The sequence below is a fragment of the Alexandromys fortis genome, unplaced genomic scaffold, assembly GCF_014885135.2.
Source record: "Alexandromys fortis isolate MF-2015 unplaced genomic scaffold, M_Fortis_MF-2015_v1.1 scaffold_6, whole genome shotgun sequence".
Classification (NCBI taxonomy): Eukaryota; Metazoa; Chordata; class Mammalia; order Rodentia; family Cricetidae; genus Alexandromys; species Alexandromys fortis.
In genome coordinates this window covers 19651840-19677490 of record NW_026067902.1, presented here as the reverse complement: position 1 = coordinate 19677490, position 25651 = coordinate 19651840, and the positions used below count along the sequence as shown (strand labels likewise).

The 25651-nt window shown below is 47.8% G+C and overlaps 2 protein-coding genes across 5 annotated transcripts in view; one reads left to right on the top strand and one right to left on the bottom strand.

Annotated features, from left to right (window-relative positions):
- Positions 1 to 25: 25 nt before the first annotated feature.
- On the top strand, positions 26 to 6541 carry Zfyve19 (zinc finger FYVE-type containing 19). Its single transcript, XM_050132840.1, has 11 exons — positions 26 to 208; positions 1557 to 1678; positions 1829 to 1879; positions 2226 to 2329; positions 2427 to 2569; positions 2935 to 3043; positions 4763 to 4972; positions 5382 to 5461; positions 5710 to 5808; positions 5914 to 6026; positions 6113 to 6541. Exons 1-11 carry the CDS (start codon positions 155 to 157, stop codon positions 6189 to 6191), a joined length of 1164 nt encoding a protein of 387 aa, XP_049988797.1. The 5' UTR covers positions 26 to 154; the 3' UTR covers positions 6192 to 6541.
- A 508-nt stretch (positions 6542 to 7049) lies between these two features.
- Ppp1r14d (protein phosphatase 1 regulatory inhibitor subunit 14D) overlaps positions 7050 to 25651 on the bottom strand; it is a 295305-nt gene continuing 276703 nt past the window's right edge. The window contains exons 1-5 of one of the 4 annotated variants that reach the window (XM_050132891.1): positions 18686 to 25645; positions 18018 to 18316; positions 7754 to 7837; positions 7519 to 7551; positions 7050 to 7318 (exon numbers count right to left, since the gene is read on the bottom strand). In XM_050132891.1, the coding sequence (XP_049988848.1) occupies positions 7253 to 7318; positions 7519 to 7551; positions 7754 to 7837; positions 18018 to 18275 (441 nt within the window). In that variant the 5' untranslated portion in view covers positions 18276 to 18316; positions 18686 to 25645 and the 3' untranslated portion in view covers positions 7050 to 7252. Of the gene's footprint in view, positions 7319 to 7518; positions 7552 to 7753; positions 7838 to 18017; positions 25646 to 25651 lie in introns of those variants that run through there. The other 3 variants (XM_050132874.1, XM_050132881.1, XM_050132885.1) reach the window with 3 other exon arrangements.

The window sequence follows — 25651 nt, the reverse complement described above, 5'->3', positions numbered from 1 at the left end:
GCCGGAGTGAGCCGAAAGTCAGAATTCCCCGCCCTGGGCGGCCGCTGCCTGGCGCAGGTGGGCGTGTAGGGCAGGGCTGCAGAGGCTGAGGGTCTGAGCGGCCTGCCCCTGCGGTGGTGATCTGCCCTCCGGATCTGCGTCGCCGAGAGACGCCATGGAGAGCAGGTGCTACGGCTGTGCTGTCAAGTTCACCCTCTTCAAGAAGGAGGCGAGTGTTCTCCTGGAGAGCTGGAGGGCCAAGGGAGGACGCGGGCGAATCGGGCAAGAGCTGGACTTGCAGGCCCAAGACCCAGTTTGACGGTTTCTTTCTAGTGGCGTGGTTTTGACGAAGTAACTCAGTTAACATTTCTGTAAGGTGGGGCGAACGCCCACTCGTTTTCGGAGTTAAGATGATGGTCTGGCTCTGCGGGTAAACGCACTTGCCGCTAAGCCTGATGACCTCGGTTCGAACCCCAAGGAGGAGAGAACTCCCGCAAGTTATTCTCTGATCTCCACACACGTGCCGTGGCATGCACATGTTAACACACACACACACACTCACAAAGAAATAATGTAATTAAGATAAAATTCCTAAGGGGCTTTGGTGAGGCGCTGGAGCTGAAAGTACCCTATAAATTATAACGTGTCAGTTTCCAGAAGCTACACTTTTTCCCCCTTCTTTACCGCCGAGTGGAGTATCTGCCTCCTGCTTCTTCCTGCCCTCCTTTTTCTCCATCTCTGTCTTTAATATCCTATGACTGCTGTGGGTCACACCATGCCCGTTACTCTCTGTTCTGAAACCTGCGCTTTGGCAGCCTCCCCTTCTCCAGGTTAGATTTCAATGCTTCCTCTTCCCCCCAGGGTACAATGGAAAGGCCTTGTTCTCAGCACAAACTTACCAGGTTCTCCGTGTAAGCTTCTGGGGAGATAGTGGGAAATAAATGGGGTGAATTCATGGCATGCAGGAATGGGGCACTTGAGGAGCGTGAATTTTGGAGTCAGGGTTCAAATTTCAGATGCCCTGTCTTATGCACAGAAAGACCTCCACTGAACAAGTCATGTGGTTTCTCTGGCCTCTGTTAAAATAGAGATGCTAATGGTGGGTGTCAGGATCAAATACGATAATGTGTATGAATTATGACGGTTAGATCCACGCTAGCACACACTAAATACTTAGTAAATGAAGCTATTGTTCCCACCCTATCCTGAGCCAACCCGCTCACCATCTTGCCAGAGCAGAGAAAGCAAGGCATCTGCCCTCTGGTTCTCTTTTGTTGACTAGCCAGTGCCCTGACTCACAGGGCTTTGTGTGTCCTTGTTCTTCACCCTGTGGTAAGAACCGAAAGTGGTAGAGAGCATGTGAGCCTTGGCTGAAATTTTATCTGCTTTGAACAAGAGTCTGGGATCCAAGGGGTTGCCCTACCCTATCCCTCCCTGGACCCAGGGATCCCATTTCTCTCCCTCCCTCCAACATCTGGTCACAACTTCAGTTTCTTTCTGTGAGTGCTTAGAGAGTCCCAGAGAAGAGCTGCAGGGGCGGGTGAGAGATGGATCCCCCTGCTTCTTGTTTCTTCCAGTACGGCTGTAAGAACTGTGGCCGGGCCTTCTGTAATGGTTGTCTTAGCTTCAGTGCTCTGGTACCTCGGGCCGGCAACACTCAACAGAAAGTCTGCAAGCAATGCCACACGGTTCTGACCAGGTGAGAGATGGGCATGGGCAAGGGTTCAGACAGACATGACAGTAAGCATCTGAGCAGGCCTTGTGGCCACAGGTCTGTCTAGGAAGTATTTGGGGTAGAAATCACTGATGTGGGGTGATGGGCTTTTCTCATACAAAATTCCCTCTCTAGAGGACCTTCTGACAATACCTCCAAGTGGTCGCCGCCTCAGAACTACAAGAAGTAAGTACTGAAAAGAGGACCAGTGGGGACGGCAAAGGACAAGGACACCAGTAGCAGGGCTCTTCTTCCGGTCTCCAGATCAGATGGGTGCAGGATAAAGAGAATGCCCAACTCAGGCTCCTGTGTCCCTCTTAGATTCTAAAAGCCGCTCATTGATCTCTTCTCAGAAAAGGCATTTGGGAGCTCTTTCTCTGTCGGGAGTACCCTACACTTGATCAGCTAGGGTGGGCGGCAGTACCACATGAATAGAGGCATAGAAGACTGCCTCTGGAGGCCCCGACTGATTTGGATGGGTGCCTTCAGTCTTCCCCTTTGCCTTAAGAGTGTCTACCTCATATCCTGCCAGGCGTGTGGCAGCCCTGGAAGCCAAGAAAAAGCCCAGTACTTTCCAGAGCCAAGACCAAGCCATCGCTGATCGCCTAGCACGGCTCCGTCAGGAAAATAAGCCCAGTGAGTTTAAGGGCACAGGAGACCTAAAAGGCATGGTGCAAGGGCTTGGGACTGCGCTGCCTCCGGCCCTTACAGATCCTCTGCTTGCCAATTGCAGAGTCAGTACCCTCGCAAGCAGAGATAGAGGCACGGCTGGCTGCACTGAAGGATGAAGTCCAGGGTTCCATCCCTTCCACACAGGAGATGGAGAATCGGCTTGCAGCCTTACAGGGCAGAGCACCACCTTCTCACGTGAGACCGGTGAGTGTTATGGCTTGGGAGAGAAGGGTTTCCTAGGGCAAGCACCCTACAGAAGCCCAGATACATGTATGGTCATGTGCTTTGCAGGAGTTAGCAAAGCCTCCCACCCCTACCTCCTGAGCCTTAGGCCTGCTCTCAAGCCAAAGAACAAGTGCCAAGCAGCAGGACTGAGTGCGGCAGCAAAGAGGATGCTCAGTCCTGTGGGGAGCTGCCAGACCTACTCACCTGTGTGGACCTTGAATCCATCCCTTCCCATGGGCTTTGAAAACTCTTCAGCATCCACCCCTGACCCAGGCTTCTTCTGGACTTCTGGTGTAGCCTTCCCCGTACCCCTATTCTCCACTGAGGTTCCCTCCTCTGCACAGGCACACCAGGCACCAGATACCAGGACCCAGGCTCAGCAGACGCAGGATCTGCTCACACAGCTGACAGCTGAGGTGGCTATTGATGACAACTGGGAACGAAGAGGCCCAGGTAACCTTCCACTTGGCTTCTCCAAAGTTATGCCCTGCCTCTTCTGCCTACCCTCTTGGGAGATGAAGATGAGTTAGAAAATGGTCAAGACTAAAGAACTGTGTACTGAGTGCTTGCTCTAGGAGCCAGTGTAGGCCTCTAGAATCCAGTCTCGAGATGGGGAATTCCAATCCCACCACCCTAAATGAGTTCCTTTACCTATCTAAATCTCTCTACTCTGTAAACTCAAGCTATATGTGATAAAGACCTGTCTCGTACTAGAAGCCATGAGAAATAAATGGAGTAATACAGTAAGTGCTTGGGTCGCCTGGCTCATGGTGGGCGCTTAGTGACTGTTGTCTGCAGTAAAGGCACTGGGGATGGGAGGATGGGGAAGAGGCTTAAACTAAAGGAGTTAGGTTTCAGTTGCCTCCTTCTGCCAGCCACATTTCAACCGTTGGTACCCACGTGAGCTTGCACAGACACCATGGACAGCGTGAATGTAGGTCATGCTGTGGAGCGCTCCCGCACTGCAGGAGTGATGGACAGTGGCACCTGGAGACCCTAGAGCAGCGTTCCCACTAGGGATGAGTTTTACCTTAGGGCACTTTTGGAATGTTTAAAGACATTTCCGTTGTCACAGTCACAGGCACTCCTGCCATCTGGTAGGTGGGAGACAGGGATGCTGCTGGGCACCCGATCGTGCAGTTGTCAGCTTCCCGCCCCCAAGAGGAAATTGTCCCCTTAAACGTATCAAAAGAACTAAGATTGATAAACTGTTCTATAGACATAGTCTCAGTGGGTGTACATGTAACTGAAGAAGCAGACTTGGTAAGCTTAGGGACTTGGCATACAGCCTTTAACTGGCAGGGACGAGCCTTCTACAGAAAGCTATTTTTGTTTTTGTTTGTTTCATTTTATGAGACAGGCCTCAGGTAGCCCTTGTGTGGCCGGCCTTAAACTTGCCGTGATCTTCCTGCTTCCACCTCCCAACCGCTGCCATTACAGGAGTGCACTGTCGTGGCCAACTTGGTTTTAAAGCTCTTGCTCTTGACTAAAGGTGACCACGTCAGGGCCACATCCACTCTGATAAAATTTCTTCTTGCCCATTGTCTAAGACTGCTGCTTCTGTCAGGACCTCTTGCTGTTGCTCCCAGAGAATGCTAATTCCAGCCCTGAAAGACATAGACTAGCTAAACCTTAGCCTCCCGTATCCTGATCCTTCAGGGCAGTGAGTCTCAAGCCATAGGATAGCCACCTTCTGTTAACTAGGGAGGTGGAGGCTGATGCATTTGAAAAATACATGATTAAAATTACTAGTTTTGCCAGGCGTGATTAAAATTACTAGTTTTACAGGCACACACCTGTAATCCTAGGAATTGTGAGGCAGAGGCAAGAAGATCAAGAATTCTAGGCCAAACTGGGTGATGGTGGCACACTCCTTTAATCCCAGCACTTGGGAGGCAGAGGCAGGTGGATGGATCTCTGTGAGTTCGAGGCCAGCCTGGTCTATAAGAGATAGTTCCAGGACAGGCTCCAAAGCCACAGAGAAACTCTGTCTCAAAAAACCAAAAAAAAAAAAAAAGGAAGAAATAACAATTTTGTCTATAGTATAAGCCTAGTACTGAGCAAAAAAAAATGATAACATATAGTTAAAAATTAGTTGAGAAATGGGTTCAGTGGCTTCTGGAGTGAGATCTTGGAATTTTTCTGCCTTCCTAATTGTATTACCTCTTCCAGTGACCCCCCTCCAGAATGACCTCAACAAGGGAGGTACAAGGAAGGAGCACACAAATTCCCCAGGTCAGGCCAGCTCATCCCTGGAGGAGGAGAAGAGCAGGCTGCTGGCTGAGGCAGCAGTTGAGCTACGGGAGGAGAACACCAGGCAGGAACAGATCCTGGCTCTGGCCAAAAGATTGGCTGTACTTCAGGGACAGGACCCCAGCAAAGGTAAAGGCTTGAGCCAGCCTCCTTATTCAGGCCCCCTGGCCAAGACCTGCTGCTACCTCAGATTACACTTCCCCTGCCAGTACTAAAGCCGGTACTCAGGGTCCCCGTGCCAGAGGATCTGTGTCCTGTCCAGAACCATGAGATAGAATGGGGCAGAGCAAGGAATGAGGGCTCTGAGGCAGCCATAACGAAGCCATGGGACCTTCAATGCCTCCCTACTGCCCTCTACTCTCACGGCTGACGCCCAGCCTTGCAGGGCTAGAGTAAGGAAGCGTGGGAGCAGGAGCTTGATTCTCAGCTCCGAAACAGGTGCCCCCAGGGAGCCAACAATTCTAGAAGACAAGAGGGCAGCCATCTGGTGAAATATCTCACCTCCCTCCGTCCTCTGTTCCTGCCCCCCTCACTCAAGTGAGCCTCCAGGACTATCGCCTACCAGACAGTGATGAGGAGGAGGATGAAGAGACAGTCATCCAGAGACTCCTGCAGCAGGTAGCCTTGTTACCCACCCATCACCCTTCTTCTGCTGCTGCCTCAGTGTTGCCTCACTCCCTGGCCTCTAGCGCCACATGAGTGATTGTTCCACAGCTCCAATTTTAGTTGGGATCCATTTCCTACCTCAAGAAACCAAGAAGGTATAGCAGGAGGTAAAGGGTGAAGCTGAGAAGTTAGGCCACAGAACACTGGGAGGGGAGCCTGGGCCTAGAGCAGGAAGTAGTTCTCTTCCTCCCTGTTCACAGCTCACTGAAGAAGCTGCCCTGGATGAGGCAAGTGGCTTTAACATCCCTGTGGAACCAACTCCCCGAACCCAGGCCCAACCCCGCAGGGCCAAGACTGAGGTGAGAAAAGCCCCACACAGGCATCCCCACGCTTGCCACACACAGCCTTGCACCTGGCTCACTGCTCCAGCTGTACCTAACTCCCCCATTCCTCTCTTCCTGAAGCCCCAGGCCGAGGAGGAAGAGGAGGAGCTCCCCTGGTGCTGCATCTGCAATGAGGACGCCACCCTGCGCTGTGCTGGCTGCGATGGAGACCTCTACTGTGCCCGGTGCTTCCGGTGGGTGCAGGTAGAGTGTTCTGGGGGTAGACTGAGCTTGGCTTGAGGGCTGCCAAGATCTCTGCCATTCATCCTTTGCTCCCCAGGGAAGGTCACGATAACTTTGATCTTAAAGAGCATCAGACTTCTGCATACCGCCCCCGAACTCCTGGCCGAGAACACTAAGAAAACCCCGATGACCTCCTGAGGTGGCAGTGCCACGGGCAGCCAGCAGGCTGGGACGGCCACCTGGGCCTGGTCTCGGGCCAGCCAGTGGGATAGCAGATGCAACTCTACTGATGGCAAACACACTGTGTTTTGAGCTTCACAGTCCCTGTAAGGAAGAAAGAGTCCATTGAAGAGAATGAGTCTTAGAGGAGCCAGAGGAAAGGAGGAGTAAGGGTCCTCAAAAGCCTGACCTGAAACCGAGAGGTGGATGGGGAAGACCACACTGAATCTAAGGATGAGCCCTGAAACCTGGTTCCAGGGCCCAGCCCTGGCCTGTAGTGAATCTAATAAAATATGTTATTGGGTCAGTGGCCCCAGAATTTTTTTTTTCTGTACTGGGGATTGTATCTAGGGCCTTGTACATGCTAGACAAAGACTCTATCCCTGAACTACATCCTTAGCTCCAGACTTTTTATTTGTGAGTTTGTTTCTGGGAGTACTGGGGATTGAACCCACACCTCATACATGCTACATGTGTGCTCTACCACTGACCTGTACCTCCAGGCGCCCAGCACCATCTACATCCAGAACCCTGTGGCCCTTGAGGCCTGTGAGAGGTGCTAAGAACACAGTAGAGTAGAAGCAGACTCCTGTGGAATTCACAAAAGGTTCCACTGTGCTGTAAGCTCCCAGCAAGGACAGTCCCACCATGAGTCCTGGTGGTCTTTGAATTCCCAACACCTGTTGGCTGGGGATGAGGATGATGGATGAATGCTGTGGGCACAGCCAAGGGACTTAGGATGTTGGTCTTCCAAGCTAGCACTGCCCCTCTCCTATCCCCCACCATAGACACACACCACACTCCACACACTTAGCTGGTTTCCTAAAGTTTTTATCCTGGCTGCCAAGGGAAGCATTAGGCAACAGCCACAACTGACTCCCAGAGCACCCAATAGAGAGAGCCCAGCTGTGTCTGCACACACACTTGGGCTATCCAAGTGTCTCTCCTTGTCTTCTGCATCCCTTGTCAGCCAGTATCCAGATCAGGGCTGAGGCTGCAGAATATGCTCTCTCCAGCATTATTTCGAAGGCCTGCTGAGTCTCCGAAGTTTCTTGAGTTGACTGAGCAGCTCAGAGATAAAAGACTGTGGGAGAAAAAGCAATGAGATCAAACAAGAAGTCACAGTCACCATGCTGCCCTCCTTAATCTGTCTTCGAATGTCCCCCAGAGCAAGAAAAGGAAAGAATTGTCAAGCGTCAAGCTTCCCTTTCAAATGTTCCTCTTTATTCATCCTAGCCTCCCCTGTTCAGCCTCCTCCCACTGTGGAAACAGAATATGCCTTACCTCTGTGTCACAGGGGCAGTCTCGGAGAATGGCCTGAAAGAGAGCAAGGTGAACTAAGACATGACTTCCCCACAAGTGCCTATCAGTCTCCAAGATCCCTCCCCTGTAACTTGGTTCTTTGCAGCTGGCAGTTAGCTCAGTTGGTTAGTGTGGCACTGTGAATTGGTACTCAGGACACCCAGGGAAACAGGACCTAAGCTCCCAGCCCAACTTCAGTCCCCAGCTTCCATCCTACCTCCAACTGAGTCCTCTGTTCCTCTGTGGATAGTTCCATGAGCGCTTCCAGATCAATTTCAGGCTCTGAAGGAGCTTCTTGACTCTAGTTGAGAGTAACAGAGAGATCTGACCCCCTGGTGCAAGAACCCAGCTCTGCCTTCAACTGCTCATCTTCCATATTGATCCCCTCCTCAGCTTACTCAGAATGCTCATTAGTTATCTATCCAATAAGCATTTACCAAACACCTGCTGTGCTCTGTGTGAAAGTGTTAAGAGTTACTCAGGAAGAGGGTCTTCGCCCGGGCCTGTGATGTCAGTCCTAGGCAGAGGAAAGCAGATCATGAGTTCCAGAGCAACCTCAGAGTGAGACCTCGTCTCAGGGAAGAGATGGCTCCCAGGAGATGGCTCAACTTAGACTTGAGAGTGAGTCCTTGTCTCAGGAGGGGATGGCTCCGGGGAGACATCTCAGCAGATAAGAGCACTAGCTGCTCTCCCAGAGAATCTGAATTAGATTTTTTCAGCACCCACATGGAGGCTGCAACTGTCTGCAACTCCAGTTCTAGGGTTTCCTGCACCTTTTCCTGTAGTCCCTTGGGTACCAAGCATTTGGAGAACAAATACACATGCAGGCTAAATACCTATACACATAAAATAATAAGATACTTTTCTGAGTGTGGTGGTGCACACTTTTAATTCCAGCACTCGGGAGGCAGAGGCAAGTGGATCTCTGTGAGTTTGAGGTCAGCCAGCCTGGTCTTCACAAGAGTTCTGGGACAGCCAGTGTTATGTAGAAAGACCAGTCTCAAAAAAAAAAAAAAAAAAAAAGTGCCAAGCAATGTGGCACACACCTCTAATCCCTGCACTTGGGAGGCAGAGGCAGGCAGCTCTCTGTGAGTTTGATGCCAGCCTGATCTACAGAGCGAGTTTCAGAACAGCCAGAGCTACATAGAGAAATCCTGTTTCAAAAAACAAACAAACAAACAAAACCTCTTAAAACCCTAAAATAGGAAGATGGAAGCTTAGGAGCTGGGCATGGTGGTGCATGCCTGTAATCCCAGTATCTGGGATGTAGAGACAAGAGGATCAAGAGTTCAAGACAACCCTTGGCTACATGGCAACTTCAATGTCCATTTAGGCATTGACTAAGACCCCATCTAAAGGGCAGGAGGAGAGCTAGAGAGAGGGCTAAAAGCACTGGCTGCTCTTCCACAGGATCCAGGTTCTATTCTCAGGACTTGTGTAGTATAAGCAGAGCACCAACTCCCACAGTTGTCCTATGACCTCTTCTATATGTGCACCGCAGATGTGTGGATACATACAAATAAATAAATGTTATTAACAATTAAAATGGGCATGGGGCACGGCAGTGAGTGCTTGTAATCCTAGCCCTGGGAAGGTAGAGACAGGTAATGTGTGGGGCTTGCTGCTAGCCAGCCTAGCCCACTAGTGAGTTTCAGGCCAATGAAAGACCCTGTACTTCGGGGGGGGGGGGGGGGGGGGGGGGGGGGGGGGGGGGGGGGGGGGGGGGGGGAATGCCCAGTGTGGTGGTTCATGCCTTTAATCCCAGCACTCAGAGGGTAGAGACAAGCAGATCCCTAAGAGTTGAAGGTCAGCCTGGTCTACACAGCTAGTTCCAGACCAACTAAAGCTGTATAGTGAGAACCTGACTCATAAAACATCAAATGGAGTCCTTCTAGATAGCTCAAGATGATCCCTAATTTGCTATCCTTCTGCCTCAGCCTCCTGAGTACTGGGAATATAGGTGTGTGCCACCATACCTAGCTGAATATTTTATAATCATTGTTTAAAGTGTGTGTGTGTGGGAGAGAGAGAGAGAGAGAGAGAGAGAGAGAGAGAGAGAGAGAGAGAGAGAGAAGGAGAAAGAGAAAGAAACATAGACATAGATGTGGGGTCAGAGGACAGCTTGCGGACTTGGGTTCCCAGGACCAAGCTCAGGTAGCCCGTCTTGCACAGCAAGCACCTTTACCGCCCAACCTCCTCGCCAGCCCCCATCTGTACTTTTCTCTAGTGGTTTCCAAGTTTCTGTTTCCCCATTTGGCTGCTTAATCATTTGGAATCTGCCTTTCTAGAAGCATGTGTCTAGCCGTTGCTGTGAACTTGGCACTATGAACTGGGGAACCTCAGTGAACAAAGACCTTGACTTCACACAACCTCCATATTATGGCAGTTAATGAGTCATAGCATAGATAAGGAGCCAGACCAGATGGCACACCAGTGTAAGGTGTAATCTTCGTAAAGCTGAGACGGGGCTGCTGTGAGTACGAGGTCACCTTGGATTATATATACAGTAGAAGACCCACCATCATGTCTCAAAACACAAGGAAAGCTGGTAACAACAGCAGCAACAAAGCCGGAGACAATAGCAAGTATATAATTTGCTTAAATTATATTAAATAAAATATATTAAAATGATAGCAATTAAATTACATAATTTGTTTAAAGGCAAATGTTATTTAAGGAACTTCTTGGGTGATGGAAATATTTCTTACCTTGAAGATGTAACATTTTATAAAGGAAAAAATACCCCTCTATTGTCTTTTTTGTTTTGTTTTGCTTTAGTTTGGTTTGGTATGGTTTGGAGCCTGTCCTGGAACTCTTTCTGTAGAGCAGGCTGACCTCGAACTCACAGAGATCTGCCTGCCTCTGCCTCCCAAGTGCTGGGATTAAAGGCGTGTGCCACTACCCCCTGGCTCACCCTCTGTATTTTTATGCACACTGCAAAAGGGCACATTTCACTCTATGTCAGTTTATATTCAATAAAACTGACTTTGTAAATTGTAAATAAAACAGATCAAATGAAGTAGCAAAAAGGAAAATAAGCCTTATCTACCTTCTTGCTCCTCTCACTAACATGTAACACTGTTAACACTTGAAGACGTCTGTACTTTTTAAAAATCAATATTTCGGGGGCTGGAGAGATGGCTCAGAGGTTAAGAGCATTGCCTGTTCTTTCAAAGGTCCTGAGTTCAATTCCCAGCAACCACATGGTGGCTCACAACCATCTGTAATGGGGTCTGGTGCCCTCTTCTGGCCTGCAGGCATACACANGTTCAATTCCCAGCAACCACATGGTGGCTCACAACCATCTGTAATGGGGTCTGGTGCCCTCTTCTGGCCTGCAGGCATACACACAAACAGAATATTATATACATAATAAATATTTAAAAAATAAAATAAAAATCACTATTTCTTGAGTTCTCCCTTCCCCCTAAGCTCTCGACGCCCTTCACTTCTGCCTCCTATAACTCGTCTCTTTCAGCCCTCACACACTTTAGAGATGCTTATTAAAGGCACACTGTGTATCAAAGGTGACAATGAGTCTTAGGGCAAGACAGACAGCACGATCCTGCCCTTGAAAAGCCAAAGACAAGTGAAAGAGCAGTTACACGGTGGCAACAGAAAAATGTCGCGATGAGAGACCATAGGAGGACACGGAACGGAAAGCTCACCAAGCAGGGGCCAGGGAGAGTCCTGGAAGAAGCAGCCTCTGCAATCTGGAGAGTAAAAATTAATGAGATATCGGGAAGTTCAGCCTGGAGTGCTTGCCTAGCTTGCACAAAATCCTGACTCAGTCCCCAGGACCAGCAGAAACCCAGGACACTTATAATCCCAGCAAGGAGGTAGATGAAAGGTCAGCCTGGGCTACTAAGCCTGAAACAAGACTCTCCAAAACAAACAAACAAACAAACAGACAGACAAAAAAACTTAACCAAATCCTTATGCTCATCATCTTGGGGGGGTGTGGGGGGAACAGGACTAGGTGATTCTCATACTGTAGGTAACTAGGTAGGAAAGTGCACAAAATGTACAAACAAAAGTCAGAGGTCACGGCACACAATGTAGTCTCAGAAAATGGGAAGCTAAGGCAGAAGAATTGCTAGAAGCTTTAAGGGCTACATAGCAGGTAAAGGCCAGCAAAATTCTCCTTAAAAAATAAAAACAAGCCGGGCGATGGTGGCGCACGCCTTTAATCCCAGCACTCGGGAGGCAGAGGCAGGCGGGATCTCTGTGAGTTCGAGACCAGCCTGGTCTACAGAGCTAGTTCCAGGACAGGCTCCAAAGCCACAGAGAAACCCTGTCTCGAAAAACCAAAAATAAATAAATAAATAAATAAACAAACAAACAAACAAACAAACAAGCTGGGCGGTGGTGGCAGACGCCTTTAATCCTAGCATTTGGGAGGCAGGGACAGGTGGATCTCTGTGAGTTCGAGGCCTGTCTTAAAAAACAAACAAACAAAACAAAAGACCCTGATCAGTCCTGGTAGCACACACCTTTGATCCCAGCACTCAGTCTGATCTCTCTGGGTTCAAGGCCAGTCTGGTCTATATAATGAATTATATAATGAATTTTAGGCTAGCCACCGCTACATAGTGGGACCCTATCTGGCTGGGAGGGAGAGGTATGAAGGGATGGTTTGGCAGATAAAGGCGCTAACCTCAGTTTGATCCCCAGATCCCACAGTGGAAGGAGAAAACCAATTCCTGCAAAGCTGTCCTCTGATCTCTACATGTGCATACACACACACACAGAACACACACACTAATCAAATAATTTTGGAAAAACAAAAGCAACAGGTGTGGTGGAACAGTCAAGAATCAAGGCAGGAAGATCAGAGGTTCAGGATCATTCTTGGCTACAAAGAAAGTTTGAGCTAGCCTGTGCTACATGAGACTGTTTCAAACAACACAGAAGATGGGAGGCTGGAGAGATAACATCTACAGTGCTTGTCACACAAGCATGAGACCTGAGGCTGGTCCCCAGCGCCTCCATAAAAAGCCAGCCTGTGTCAAGTATCGGTAATCCCAGAAGGAAAGCAGAGTTTGGAGGACCCCTGAGCCTTGCTGGTCTGCCAACCTTTCTAATCGGCAAGGTCCAGGTCACAGTAAGAGACCCTGTCTCAGACACACAAGGTGTGGACAGGGCTGGGACGATGGCTCAGGGGTTAGGAGCATCAACTGTTCTTTCAGAGGACGCCCACATCAGGCAGGCAGCTCACGAACTCCTGTAGCCCCAGGTTCGGGGGATCTGACACTCTCTCAGCATCTTTGGAGAGGCATGTGGTTCACATATATAAATGAAGGTAAAACAATCCTACACATAAAATAAAAATGAATTTTTTAGATGTATTCATTTTATTTTATGTGTATAAGTGTTTGCCTTTGTGCGTGTAGACCACAGTATCTAGGGAGGTCAGAAGATTATGCCACATCCCCTGGAACTGGAGCTATGGATGGTTGTAAGCCACCTTGTGAGTGCTGGGAACCAAACCTGGGTCCTCTACAAGAGCAACAAGTGCTCCTAAACTCTGAGACTTCTCTCTCCTCTCAAAAAAAATTAAAAAAGAAGCCGGACAGTGGTGACACATGCCTTTAATCCCAGCACTCAGGAGGCAGAGGCAGGTGGATCTCTGTGAGTTTGAGGCCAACCTGGTCTACAAGAGCTAGTCCAGGACAGGCTCCAAAGCTACAGAGAAACCAAAAAAAGAAAAAGTAGACATCTCCTAAGGAGTGACACCTGAAGTTGACTTATAGTGCGCGCACACACACACACACACACACACACACACACACACGCATACATACATACACACACAATGATAGGGTTTCTATTGCCATGAAAAGACACCATGACCATGGCAACTCTTAAAAAGAAAAACATTTAATCGAGATGCTGGCTTACAGTTAAAAAAGGTTCAGTCCATTATCATCATGGCAGGGAACATGGCGGCATGCAGGCAGACAGGGTGATAATGCCAGGTGCATCAAATCCTCCAGAGCTAGAGCTTCAGGCAGTTCTGAGCTACCCAATGTGGATTCTGGGGATTGAGCTTGCCTCTTCTACAAGAGCACTAATGTGCTCTTAACCCGTAAGCCATTGCCCCTGCTAAAGTAGCTGCACTTAAAAAAAAAAATCTTCATTTGTGGTTCAGTTTGATCAATCTAATACTTGTTTCTAAACTTTGTTAGGACCAGTCCAAAATTGCCTTTAATCCAGAGAATCATTGGCCTTCCCAGTGCAGAATGACCTTTTTGAGGTCTCTATTGAATCCCTGTATGATCAACAGTGACTGTTCAACTCGTTGCTCAGACTTGATTTATGTCCAGTCCTAGTAAGGTCTGAGAATCATCAACCTCTGTGCCTCAGTTCCTCACAGTTGGTCCCTAGTGCTCAGCAGAAACTGTGAATTCTAGGTCAAACAAGGTTATATAGTAAGACCTTGTCTCAAAACACCAAAAATAGATAAGAGTCAAGTAGAGCATCTAGAAGAGATAATATTTTAAGTAAAGACTTTACTAGATGGAATTTACTAGATGGAAAAAAAAAGTTAGAGAAGACAGCCCAGCAGGTGGATGCTGAGTGGGATTCAGAAAACAGCCCTGGCCTGCTGACCATCAATCAGCCTAAGTTTGTGTATTTGAACCTCAGAGGGCAGGGGAAGAGCCAGGGCAAGGTTTGCCTATAATCTAGCTACTCTGAAGTCTGGAGTTTAGGGCTAGTTTAGGCTACACAGCAAGACCCTTTCTCAAAACTAAGTAAATAACTATATAGAAGTTTGGGGCTGTTGAGATGGCTGAGTGGGTGAAGGCGCTTGCTGCACAAGCCTGGAGCCCTAACTCGATCCCTGGAAAGCACATAAAAACAGAAGGAGAGAGCAAATGCCACACACACACTGCGGCATGAATACCCACACATATCCATCATGTGTGCACACACATACACAATTTTTATTATTATTATATTGGTTTTTTTTTCAAGACAGAGTTTCTCTGTAACCATCTGGCTGTCCTCGAACTCACTCTGTAGACCAGGCTGGCCTCAAATTCACAGAAGTTCACCTGCCTCTACCTCCCAAGTGCTGGCATGAAGGGCGTGAGCCACCAAGCCCAGCCATAAGTTTTTAAAGAGTTTAGAAATTTGCTTCTATAAAAAGACTCCTGACTCCAAACCATTACTATATCATTATGTTTTCAATATATGTTGACCATGGCGGACCCTACGGTAAAATGATAATAAAGGATTGTGTCAGAGCCCCAGCATTTTTTCCTTCAAGTCCCCTCATCCCTAATGTTAGGGTCTTGCACATGCTAAACACGTGCTCTACCACTGAGCTCCACCCTCAGCCCCTCAGGCTGGCCTCAGACTCATAGAAATCTGCCTGCTTCTACCTCTTGGGTGCTGGGACTAAAGGTGTGCGCTACCATGTCCAGCTGGCAACTTTCTAAAAATTATTATCATCAATCAATCATCCTCATCATCATGTGTATGATGGGAGTACATGTGCCAAGGTCAGAGGACAACTTTGTGGAGTTGGTTTTCTCTTTCCACCTTTACTTGGGTGTGGTGCAAGGGATCAACTTAGGTCACCAGGCTTGTGTGGTGGCACCTTAGCCACCTCAGAGAGTCTGACAACACTTTCCGTGTACTTACGTATTTGGTGGCACTCAGGATGGATGTGAGACCCAAGTTCTTACACATGGTGAGCAAGTGCCTTACCTACACTGAGCTACAGCCCCAGATCTTTTGTGTAGTTTTCACTTCAACATAGGGTCTCACTAAGTTGCCCCAGCTAGCCTTGAACCTGCAATACTTCTGCCCAGTCTCCTCAGCAGCTGAGATTATAGGCCTGTGCTACCAGGCTTGGCAACCACACTTTTTAAAAAGTTAAAACTGTAATAGACTTCCAGGCACTGGTGGCGCACGCCTGTAATCCTGTCTCTTGAGAGGCAGAGGCAGGTGGATCTCTGTGAGATCAATGCCAGCCTGGTCTACAGAGCGAGTTCCAGGGGCAGCCAGATACAAAAACAAAAACAAAAAGAGTAAAAAATGTAATAGGTTGTTGCTTTAAAATGTCACCATCCACCATCCCAACAGGAATGTGTTCCAGCTGTCACCAGGAAAACCCAGTGTCATGGAGGCTGCAGGAAGGAAATGTTTCACTCTTGGTCAGTGGTGTCCCCTGCTGATGTCCATGTCAGATTTACACCTACTGCTGTGGACAGCAACCTGAGTCAGGGGACTGAGTGGTTGGAAGTAGGAAAAGTCAGGACAAGTCGTGACTTTAAGGGCCTGACGTGAAGTAAAAACCTAGGGGACAGAAACAGCGGATGGAGCCGGTTGTTAAAAAGGGTCTCCTTGATGATATACAGCTGATTAAGTCCCTGCCTAGAAGTCAAATCCTCAGGTAACTTCTGGAGAACAGATGCTTCGGTGCCCTCAGATTGTGTGTATCCCCAGATTTCATTCCCCACAGACCCCAGGCCAAGCTACACACCTAGGTGGACACTGGCCCTCTGAGGAAGGAAGGTTGAGTGTAGTTACTAAACAAGTCACACAACCCCGTAACCATTCCCAACTGTGCCGCAGGGCAAGGTGGGCAGGTTAGAGCCAGGGAGGCAGAGGGCGCTGTGAAGGCAGACCTGAAGCTGAGTAAGCTCAGAGTTACCTTGACTTCTATCTAAGATGCCCACCCACCTGGAACTTCCCAGGCAGTTAGCTGCTTCCTGTGGGCACCTTTGGACAATTGCCATGGCAACTATAGGCCAGCCGTTTTATGCCAGTCACTGCCTGGGAGCGGTCCTCTCACAGGCCTTGCTTGGCCTCATTGAGGGCACATTACTAGACACCCCTCCCCTCCTCCATCTTCACCTTGTAAACGAGGCTCTTCAGCAGGACTCGCCCTGAGGTATCTGGAATAGGAGACTTTTCAAGCAAGAGCCCAAGAAACACTTTGAAACAGAAACTAAGTCAGAGGGGAGGAGCTGGAAGTGGTGAAGTGGGGTGGAGTAGGTGCCCTGCAAAACAACAGGTGGGGACTAAGAACGTCTATCTCTCTGGCTCCCCACTCAGGGGCATCTCTCTACCCTCTACAGCTAGGCTAATGCTTCAGCAGACAAGAGCAACCCATGTACTAAACGGACATACAACACAGTAAGCTGCAGGACAGACCAGGCTCCTCCTGCCAGCCTTTCCTATTCCCGTAGCAGGACAGCCTCCTCACTGGCAAGAATCACTGGGCCTGACACAGGACCCAAAGATGGAAAGATGGGAGCCGGGTAAGGAGGAAGGAAGGAAAGGAGGAAGGAAGAAGACAGACAGGCTAAACACTGTTGTGAACAATGAGAACTCCCGGTCCTATGAGTTAGTTTCCTGGACCCAACCATGGTGACTATAAACTGCCCGATGCATGCACCTGCTTTAGCAGGTTTCCGTTCTCACCGGCTGTTCAAATAAATGCCCAAACTCTCCAGCTAGGGGCCACACTAACTCCCAGTCCCATGGCTCCCCAGCTGTATGACTTTGAACAAGTCACTTATGTATCTCAAGTGGCTTCAAATTCACTAGGTCACTGAGGATACCTGTGAACTTTCGACCCTCTAGCTTCTACCTCCCATAGGAATGTGCCACCATGAGCCACGAGCGCCGTGCTGGGGGGTCAAAGCCAGGACTTCACGTACACACTCTACCAGCTGAGCTCTCCAGCCCCGAGTCTCCATTCTCTCAGCTGAAAGACAGCACCTGCCTGATGGGGCTGGGGGGGGGGGTAAATCAAATAATGCGTGCTCGGACTTGCATTGAGGCTAGGGTGCCGTTAAGAGGTCAAAATGTTATCCTTGAGGGATCAACTGAGAACAGAGTTGGTGAAGGTGCCCCTCCTGTGACTCCCAGGCTGAGGCCGAGCAAAGGCGGTCAGAGGTACACGCAAAGCCAGCTGGGGTCACGGTATGGGTGCTCTTCCTTGCCTGTTCTGTCTAGTTCTGAGAGAGTGGAGCTGGTCCACATTGTGCCGTCAATATGGTGCATGAGACCGTCAGCACTTTAGCCGTGTCTATGGGACTTGGGACCCACATTTAAGTTTTCTTTCAACTTCATTCATTTACAGCTAATAGCCACAGTACTAGACAATGTGGCTCTCTGCATGGATGTACACCAAAAAGACATAAAACCAAAGTCTGGCCAAGCATGGACTCTTCAACTGTCATTTGACTCTAGAACGTCTTAGCAAAGAGCTACATCAGGCATGGAGAGCCCCCTTGTATAGCTCAGAAACGGAGTTCCGGCAATGTTAAAGGACCTTTTCCACAGCACACAGGGGTTAAAGACATAGTCAAGACTTTCCTTCCATCTGAAGAAGGAGCATGCTCCGTGACAACATCAGACATCGTCCCTCCAGCTCCCCTGGGTGTCTCCAAGCAAGCCCTCTGAGTATCAGGACCTGGCCTGGGTCCACAGTCTCCGGCAGCCTCCCTCAAGCTACCCACCTGGAAGAGCTCCTGCAGCTGAGCATCTACCCACTGCTCCATCTCCAGCCAGCGCTGCAGATGGCCCCGGTCGTACTTCACCGTTAGCCGGCTGGGCCTCCGGGACCTGGGCAACTTAGAGACGTCCAAGTGAGACTTTGATTCTGAGTCTGTGGAAGATGCCCTCCTTCTCTTCTCAGAAGCCCAGTGGACCTTCTTGTCGGGGTTGTCGGTGTCAGGCTTGGGAGATGTACAGGAAGCAGGACTTGAAGACAGCATGGACAGATCGGACTGGGCCAGGAGCTGGGGAAGCTGCCGGTCTAGGCAAGAGCATGGAGGAAAATGAGGGGACAGAGGGAGAGTGGAGGGAGAGTCCCACAAGGAAGAAAGGGGGTGGGAAGAGGGCCAAGATGCTTGGGAGGGGCAGGGGTCAAAGATCAATAGGGCTTTGTTTAGAGCTGGGAATGAGTCTCCTGGCTTCTCCCTGCCAGCCAGTGGCATTCAGGGCCATACCCCCTCCCTTCAGGCAGCTGCTGGGGCCCACAGAAACATAAACCTCAGACAAGCAAAGGTCAACAGGCTGCCAGGCCTTGAGAAGAGGAAGGAAGGAGCCTGGGAGTCCTGAATGGGTGTGAGGCTCCCACCTGTCTCCCATGGATAGCTCTAGAAATGTGGCTAAAGTCACTCACCTGAATTCTCTCAGCATCCCATCTTCTTGGAACTAAATGGTCCACTGCAGGCCCGAACAGCTGTGGAGATGGCCCACTGTGGCCCGAGCAGCTGTGGAGATGGCCCACTACAGGCCCGAGCAGCTGTGGAGATGGCCCACTGTGGCTTGAGCAGCTGTGGAGATGGCCCAATGTGGGTCCGAGCAGCTGTGGCCAGACAGTTCTGGTTCCTGCAGGATTCCTGACCAGAGTGAGGCACCACCCAAGGCAATCTCAGCCAGTGGACAGAGTTGGCAGATAGCTACCTCTGACCCTGTGGGCCCCATGGCCCAATGGACCCCATGCCCTGTGTTTGGGTGTGTCCAAATTTTATCTGCTATCGGCCCTGCTATTGTGATTGTTAAGGCAAATTTATGCAAACTGACCTACATTGAACGTTATCAATCATGAGCCATGATTATTGTCATGTGTCCCTTCCCGATTCAGCTTCTTCCTGTTACAAGAAATCTGCAGACCTAACTTCAGACAGGAGTTGAGACTCAGATTTGTAAACAAGCTTGCCATCTTGTTTACAAATAATGTTTTCATGTATTCAGTCCGTTATTTTTTAAAAAATTAAATAACTTAAAGTTATAGAAAACTGGAGGTTTTGTGGTTTGTTTTTTCTTTTTAATGAAGAGCTCAAAAAGACAAATAAATGAAAAAAAAAAAGGTTTTCTCCCTTCTCCGTATGTAACTACCAACTCCTACCATCATTTTTGGCTTTAGTCTCTTGAAATAATGATTGTCCTTTTATGTAGTTCATGTGTCTGTGTCTGAGTGTGTGTGTCTGTGTCTGAGTGTGTGTCTGAGTGTGTATGTCTGTGTCTGTGTTGAGTGTGTGTCTGTCTGTCTGTGTGTGTGAGTGTGTGTCTGTGTGTGTGAGTGTGCATGTCTGTCTGTGTGTATCTGAGTGTGTGTGTCTGAGTGTGAGTGTGTGTGAGTGTGTGTGAGTGTGTGTGAGTGTGCTGAGGGTAGAACCAAGGCCTTACATGTGGAGGGCAAGCACTCTACCATTGATCAATAACTGATTAAATCTTGAGTCTTGTACATGCTAATTAAAAAATAAATATTTCCTTTTTTAACCTTAACAATTTATACACTAATTAAAGTGTGTGTTTTCATTTTTTATACGTTTTTATTGATATTTATTGAGCTCTACATTTTTCTCTGCTCCCCTCCCTGACTCTCCCCTCCTCCCTTCAATCCTCTCCCAAGGTCCCCATGCTCCCAATTTACTCAGGAGATCTTGTCATTTTCAACTTCCCATGTAGATTAGATCTATGTATGTCTCTCTTAGTGTCCGCATTGTTGTCTAGGTTCTCTGGGATTGTGGTTTGTAGGCTGGCTTTCTTTGCTTTATGTGTAAAAACCACCTATGAGTGAGTACATGTGATAATTGTCTTTCTGTGTCTGGGTTACCTCACTCAAAATAATGTTTTCTAGCTCCATCCATTTTCCTGCAAAATTCAAGCTGCTGTGTAGTACTCCATTGTGTAAATGTACCACATTTTTCTTATCCATTCTTTGACCGAGGGGCATTTAGGTTGTTTCCAGGTTCTGGCTATGACAAACAATGCTGCTATGAACATAGTTGAGCACATGTCCTTGTGGCACGATTGAGCATCCTTTGGATATATACCCAAAAGTGGTATTACTGGGTCTTGAGGAAGGTTGTTTCCTAATTTTCTGAGAAATCGCCACACTGACATCCAAAGGGGTTGTACCAGCTTGCATTCCCACCAGCAATGCAGAAGTGTTCCCTTTTCCCCACAACCTCTCCAGCATAAGTTGTCATCAGTGTTTTTGATTTTGGCCATTCTTACAGGTGTAAGATGGAATCTCAGAGTTGTTTTGATTTGCATTTCTCTGATGACTAAGGATGTTGATCATTTCCTTATGTGTCTTTCAGCCATTTTAGATTCCTCTGTTGAGAGTTCTCTGTTTAGGTCTGTACTCCATTTTTTATTGGATTATGTGATCTTTTGGTGTCCAATTTCCTGAGTTCTTCGTATATTTTGGAGATCAGACTTCTGTCTAATTGGGGTTAGTGAAGATCTTTTCCCATTCTGTAGGCTGTCATTTTGTCTTGTTGACCGTGTCCTTTGCTTTACAGAAGCTTTTCAGTTTTAGGAGGTCCCATTTATTAATTGTTTCTCAGTGTCGATGCTGCTGAGTTCTATTTACTTCCTACTTTCTCTTCTTTTCTTTTTTTTGGTTTTTCGAGACAGGGTTTCTCTGTGGCTTTGGAGCCTGTCCTGGAACTAGCTCTTGTAGACCATGCTGGTCTCGAACTCACAGAGATCCACCTGCCTCTGCCTCCCGAGTGCTGGGATTAAAGGCGTGCGCCACCACCCCTACTTTCTCTTCTATAAGATTCAGTGTGGCTGGCTTTATGTTGAGGTCTTTGATTCATTTGGACTTGAGTTTTGTGCATGGTGATAGATATGGGTCCATTTTCTTTCTTCTACATGTTGATATCCAGTTATGCCAGCACTACTTGTTAAATATGCTTTCTTTTTTCCATTTGTTATTTTTTGTTTCTTTATCAAATATCAGGTGTTCAAAGATGTGTGGATTGATATCCACGTCTTCTATTCGGTTCCATTGGTCTTTCTGTCTGTTCTTATGCCAATACCAGACTGTTTTCAGTACCGTAGCTCTGTAGTACAGTTTGAAGTCAGGGACGGTGGTGCTTCCAGAGGTTCTTTTATTGTACAGGATTATTTTGGTTATCCTGGTTTTTTTGCTTTTCCATATGAAGTTGAGTACTGTTCTTTTTTTAATTTTTTATGGTTTATTTAGCTTTATTTTATGTGCATTGGTGTGAAGGTGTCAGATCCCCTGGAACTGGATTTTCAGACAGTTGTGAGCTACCATGTGGGCACTGGGATTTGAACCCGGGTCTTCGGGAAGAGCAGTCAGTGCTCTTAACCGCTGAGCCATCTCTCCAGCCCGAGTACCAGTCTTTCAAGGTCTTTGAAGAATTTTGCTGGGCATTGCGTTGAATCTGTTTTTTTTATTTTATTTATTTATTTATTTATTTATTTATTTATTTATTGTTTTGGTTTTTCAAGACAGGGTTTCTCTATAGCTTTGGAGCCTGTCCTGAAACTAGCTCTTGTAGACCAGGCTGACCTCGAACTCACAGAAATCTGTCCGCCTCTGCCTCCCAAGTGCTGGGATTAAAGGCGTGCGCCACCACTGCACGGCTAAAAATATAAATATTTCTATGTATTATTCCTGTGTATGAGTGCAGGCAAGCACATGCCACAGCATATGTGTGGAGGTCAGAGGACAGCATTCTCCTTCCTCAGTACTGAAACAAGAGTCTCTCTCGCTGCTATTCAGTGGCACTGTGCACTCCCAGAGAGCTGGCCTGTGATCTGGGTGAGTCTTCTGTCTCTGCCCCCGAGTTCTGGGACTACAGCTGCGCAGCCCTGGGGACAGCTTTTCCGTGGCTTCCAGGAGCTAAGCTTGGTCATTCAGTTTGCACAGTGAGCACTTACATGCACTGAGCCATCGCACCAGCCCAATTTTTTTCTTTTTTTTTCCTGTCTTTCTTTCTTTCTTCCTTTTTTTTTTTTTTTTTTTTTTTTTTTTTTTTTTTTTTTTTTTTTTTTTTTTTTTTTTTTTTTTTTTTTTTTTTTTTTTTTGTGAACCGGGTTGATTTCAAACTTGCTACATAGCTGAAAATAGCCTTGAACTTCTCTTTTTAAAATATTTATTTCAAACCGGGCAGTGGTGGCATATGCTTTTAATCCCAGCACTTGGGAGGCAGAGTTAGGCTGATCTCTGTGAGTTCGAGGCCAGAGTGGTCTACAAAAAAGTTCCAGGACAGGACAGGCTCCAAAGCTACAGAGAAGCCCTGTCTCACAAAAACAAAAACACCAAACAAATAAATAAAATATTTGATCTGCTTTCTTTTGCTATGATAAACAGCAGGACCAAGAGCAGCAAGGAGAGGAAAGGGTTTGTTTCACTTAAGGCAGGAACTGCAGCAGAAGGGCTGGGAGGTGGTGGCCACACTTTTAATCCCAGCACTTGGGCAGAAGAGGCAGGTGGATCTCTGTGATTACAGGTGTGCTCATCCACTCCCGACTGCTGGGATCACGGGTGTGCTCATCCACTCCTTGTTTATACTGGGAATCAAACCCAGGGCTCTACGCATGCTAGGGAAGCCTTTTCATTATTATTATTATTATTACTTGTTTCTTTGTTTTTCAAGACAAGGATCTCTGCACAGCACCAATGAATTGTCTTGGAACTAGCTCCGCAGACCAGGCTGACCTTGAACTCAGAAACCCTCCTGCCTCTGCCTCTCAAGTGCTGGGCTTAATGGCCTGTACCACTATGACAGGCTAAGTGTTACTTTTTCTCTCTCTTTTTTTCAAGGGTTTCTGTGTGTAGCCCTGGTTGTCCTGGAACCTGCTCTGTAGATCAGGCAGACCTCAAACTCACAGAAATCCACCAGCCTCTGCCTCCCAAGTGTAAGTTCTACACCTGTAGCACTACAGGATGGTCAGCGCTACTGTTACGGTTTGTGAGTCTCTGGCAAGGGGCTGGAGATTGAAACATTCAGAGACACAGAGACTGAGACAGACAAAGACAAAGAGACGAGGACACGAGTCATCCTTGATACAAGAATGCCAGGTTTATTGTGCTCAGGGCCAAGTTTATTGTGCTTATGTAGGGCTCTGGCCACGCCCCAGCTCTAGGAATCTTTCAGTGGCTGACCCACCAGCCTGCCATCAAGGTCTTGTGCTCAGAGCAGCTGAAAGCACAGGAAAAAACAAGCTGCTCACAAGGAATTTAGGGTACAGAGCCCACAGCCCCTAATAGCTCCCAACACCCAAGTGCTGAGATAAAGGTGTGCCCAGAAGAGCTTCTATTTTTATTGGAATGCATTCATCATATATAATGGTGGGTTTTATAATGACATTCCTATGAAGTACACCATGTACTCTGACCACATTCACTCCTCCATACAATTCCCTTTCTCTCGAACTTCCTGCCAGTCCCCCAAACAATAAACCATTTTCTACTTCATGTGATATTGTGATGTGTGTGTATGTGTAGTGTTATTTTTGAAGGCAGGTCTTACCCTGTAGTTCAGGCTGACCCAAAACTCACTATGTAGCCCAGGCTAGCCTAGAACATGTGGTAATCCTGTTGTCTTAGCTGCTAAAATGTTCAGACTTCTGGCATAAACTTCCACTCACCATAACTGGAGGTTTTTTCCTGCCCTCCAGTTCCTGAATAACCACTCTGAGGCTTATTAGTTACAAACTGTTTGGCCTATTAGCTCAGGCTTATTATTAACTAACTCTTACAAATTAAATTAACCCATTTCTATTATTCTACATTTTACCACAAGGCTCATGGCTTGTTACCTCACATCTTGCTTCTCCGGTGGCTGTTAGTGTCTCCCTCAACTTCGCCTTCTTTCTCCTTGTATTCAGCTTGGCTTTCCCGCCCAGTTATATTCTGCCCTGCCATGGGCCAATGGTAATAAAACATATTAACAGCACACAGAGGGACATAATGATAGTGGCCTGTGGTGGTTTAAGAGAGAAATGTCCCTCATAGGCTTGGGCTTCTGAACACTTAGTCATCAGCTGGAGGTGCTGGGATGGGAGAGGTTTAGAGGATGTGGCCTTTCGAGGTGTGGCTTTGCTAGAGGAAGTGTGTCCCTGGGAGCTTTGAGAGTGCCTCGCCTCAGCCTTCTTCCAGGTGGCTCTCTCTGCTTCATATGTGTACTTGAACATGTGAGCTCTTGGCTTTCTACTCCTACTTCCACGTGTGTTGCGTGTCGCTAGGCCTCCATGCTATGGTGGACTCTTACTCCTCTGAATCCACACGTCAGGTAAACCCTTCCTTCTGTTAGTTGCTTCTGGTTATGATGTTTACCACAGCAACCGAAAACTACTTAGCAAATGGCCTACTCTTGAAAACATCGCTTTATTTCTCCCACACCTTATTTATTTATTTTTAAATTTATGTATTTTTATTTTATATGTGCACTGATGCTTTGCCATGGCTGTTGAATCTCCTGGAACTGGTATTACAGTTGTGAGCTGCCATGTGGGTTCTAGGAATTGAACCCGGATCCTCTGAAAGAACAGTCAATGCTCTTAACCACTAAGCCATCTCTCCAGCTCTCCCCCACAATTTATTATAAGAAAATCCCTATTTGGACCTGGTGACATGCCTATATTCCCAGCACTTGGGACGTAGAGGCAGCGGATCAGCAGTTCAAGGTTGGTCTTAGGGATCTAACAAGTTCAAAACTTCTAGGCTAGCCTGAGCTAAAAACAAAGAAAACACACACACTAAGCCAAGGTAGAAACTAGCAGATTTCTGGGCTCTATGGCTAGCTAGTGTGTGGGATATTTGTACACTGGGAAAATGTATTGTAGTGACTGGTGTAATAAAAGCTGAATGGCCAATAGCTAGGCATTGGCAGGGACAGGCAGGATTCCTGGGTAGAGAAAGAGAGAACTCTGGAAAGAAGAAGGCAGAGTCGCCAGCCGGATGTGGAAGAAACAGCAGGAGCAGTGCGGAGAGATGAGGTCATAAGCTGTGCGACGAAATGTAGATTAAAATAAACGGGTTAGTTTAAGTGATACGAGCTAGTGGGACCTGCCTAAGCTACAGCCAAGCTTTCATAATTAGTAATGTCTCCACGTTGTTTTTTTTCTTTTTTATTTATTTATTAAAGATTTCTGTCTCTTCCCCCCAGCCGCCTCCCCTTTCTCTCCCCCTCCCCCAATCAAGTCTCCCTCCCTCGTCAGCCCAAAGAGCAATCAGGGTTCTCTGCCCTGTGGGAAGTCCAAGGACCACCCACCTCCATCCAGGTCTAGTAAGGTGAGCATCCAAACTGCCTAGGCTCTCACGAAACCAATAGGTACAGTAGGATCAAAAACCCATTGCCATTGTTCTTGAGGT

Bases quoted from the DNA above. Each gene is read 5' to 3' on its own strand.
- Zfyve19 (XM_050132840.1), top strand. From the start codon at position 155: ATGGAGAGCAGGTGCTACGGCTGTGCTGTCAAGTTCACCCTCTTCAAG. The intron at 3,044-4,762 runs GTAACCTTCCAC...TACCTCTTCCAG, and splicing joins CTGGGAACGAAGAGGCCCAG to TGACCCCCCTCCAGAATGAC. The intron at 4,973-5,381 runs GTAAAGGCTTGA...CCCTCACTCAAG, and splicing joins GGGACAGGACCCCAGCAAAG to TGAGCCTCCAGGACTATCGC.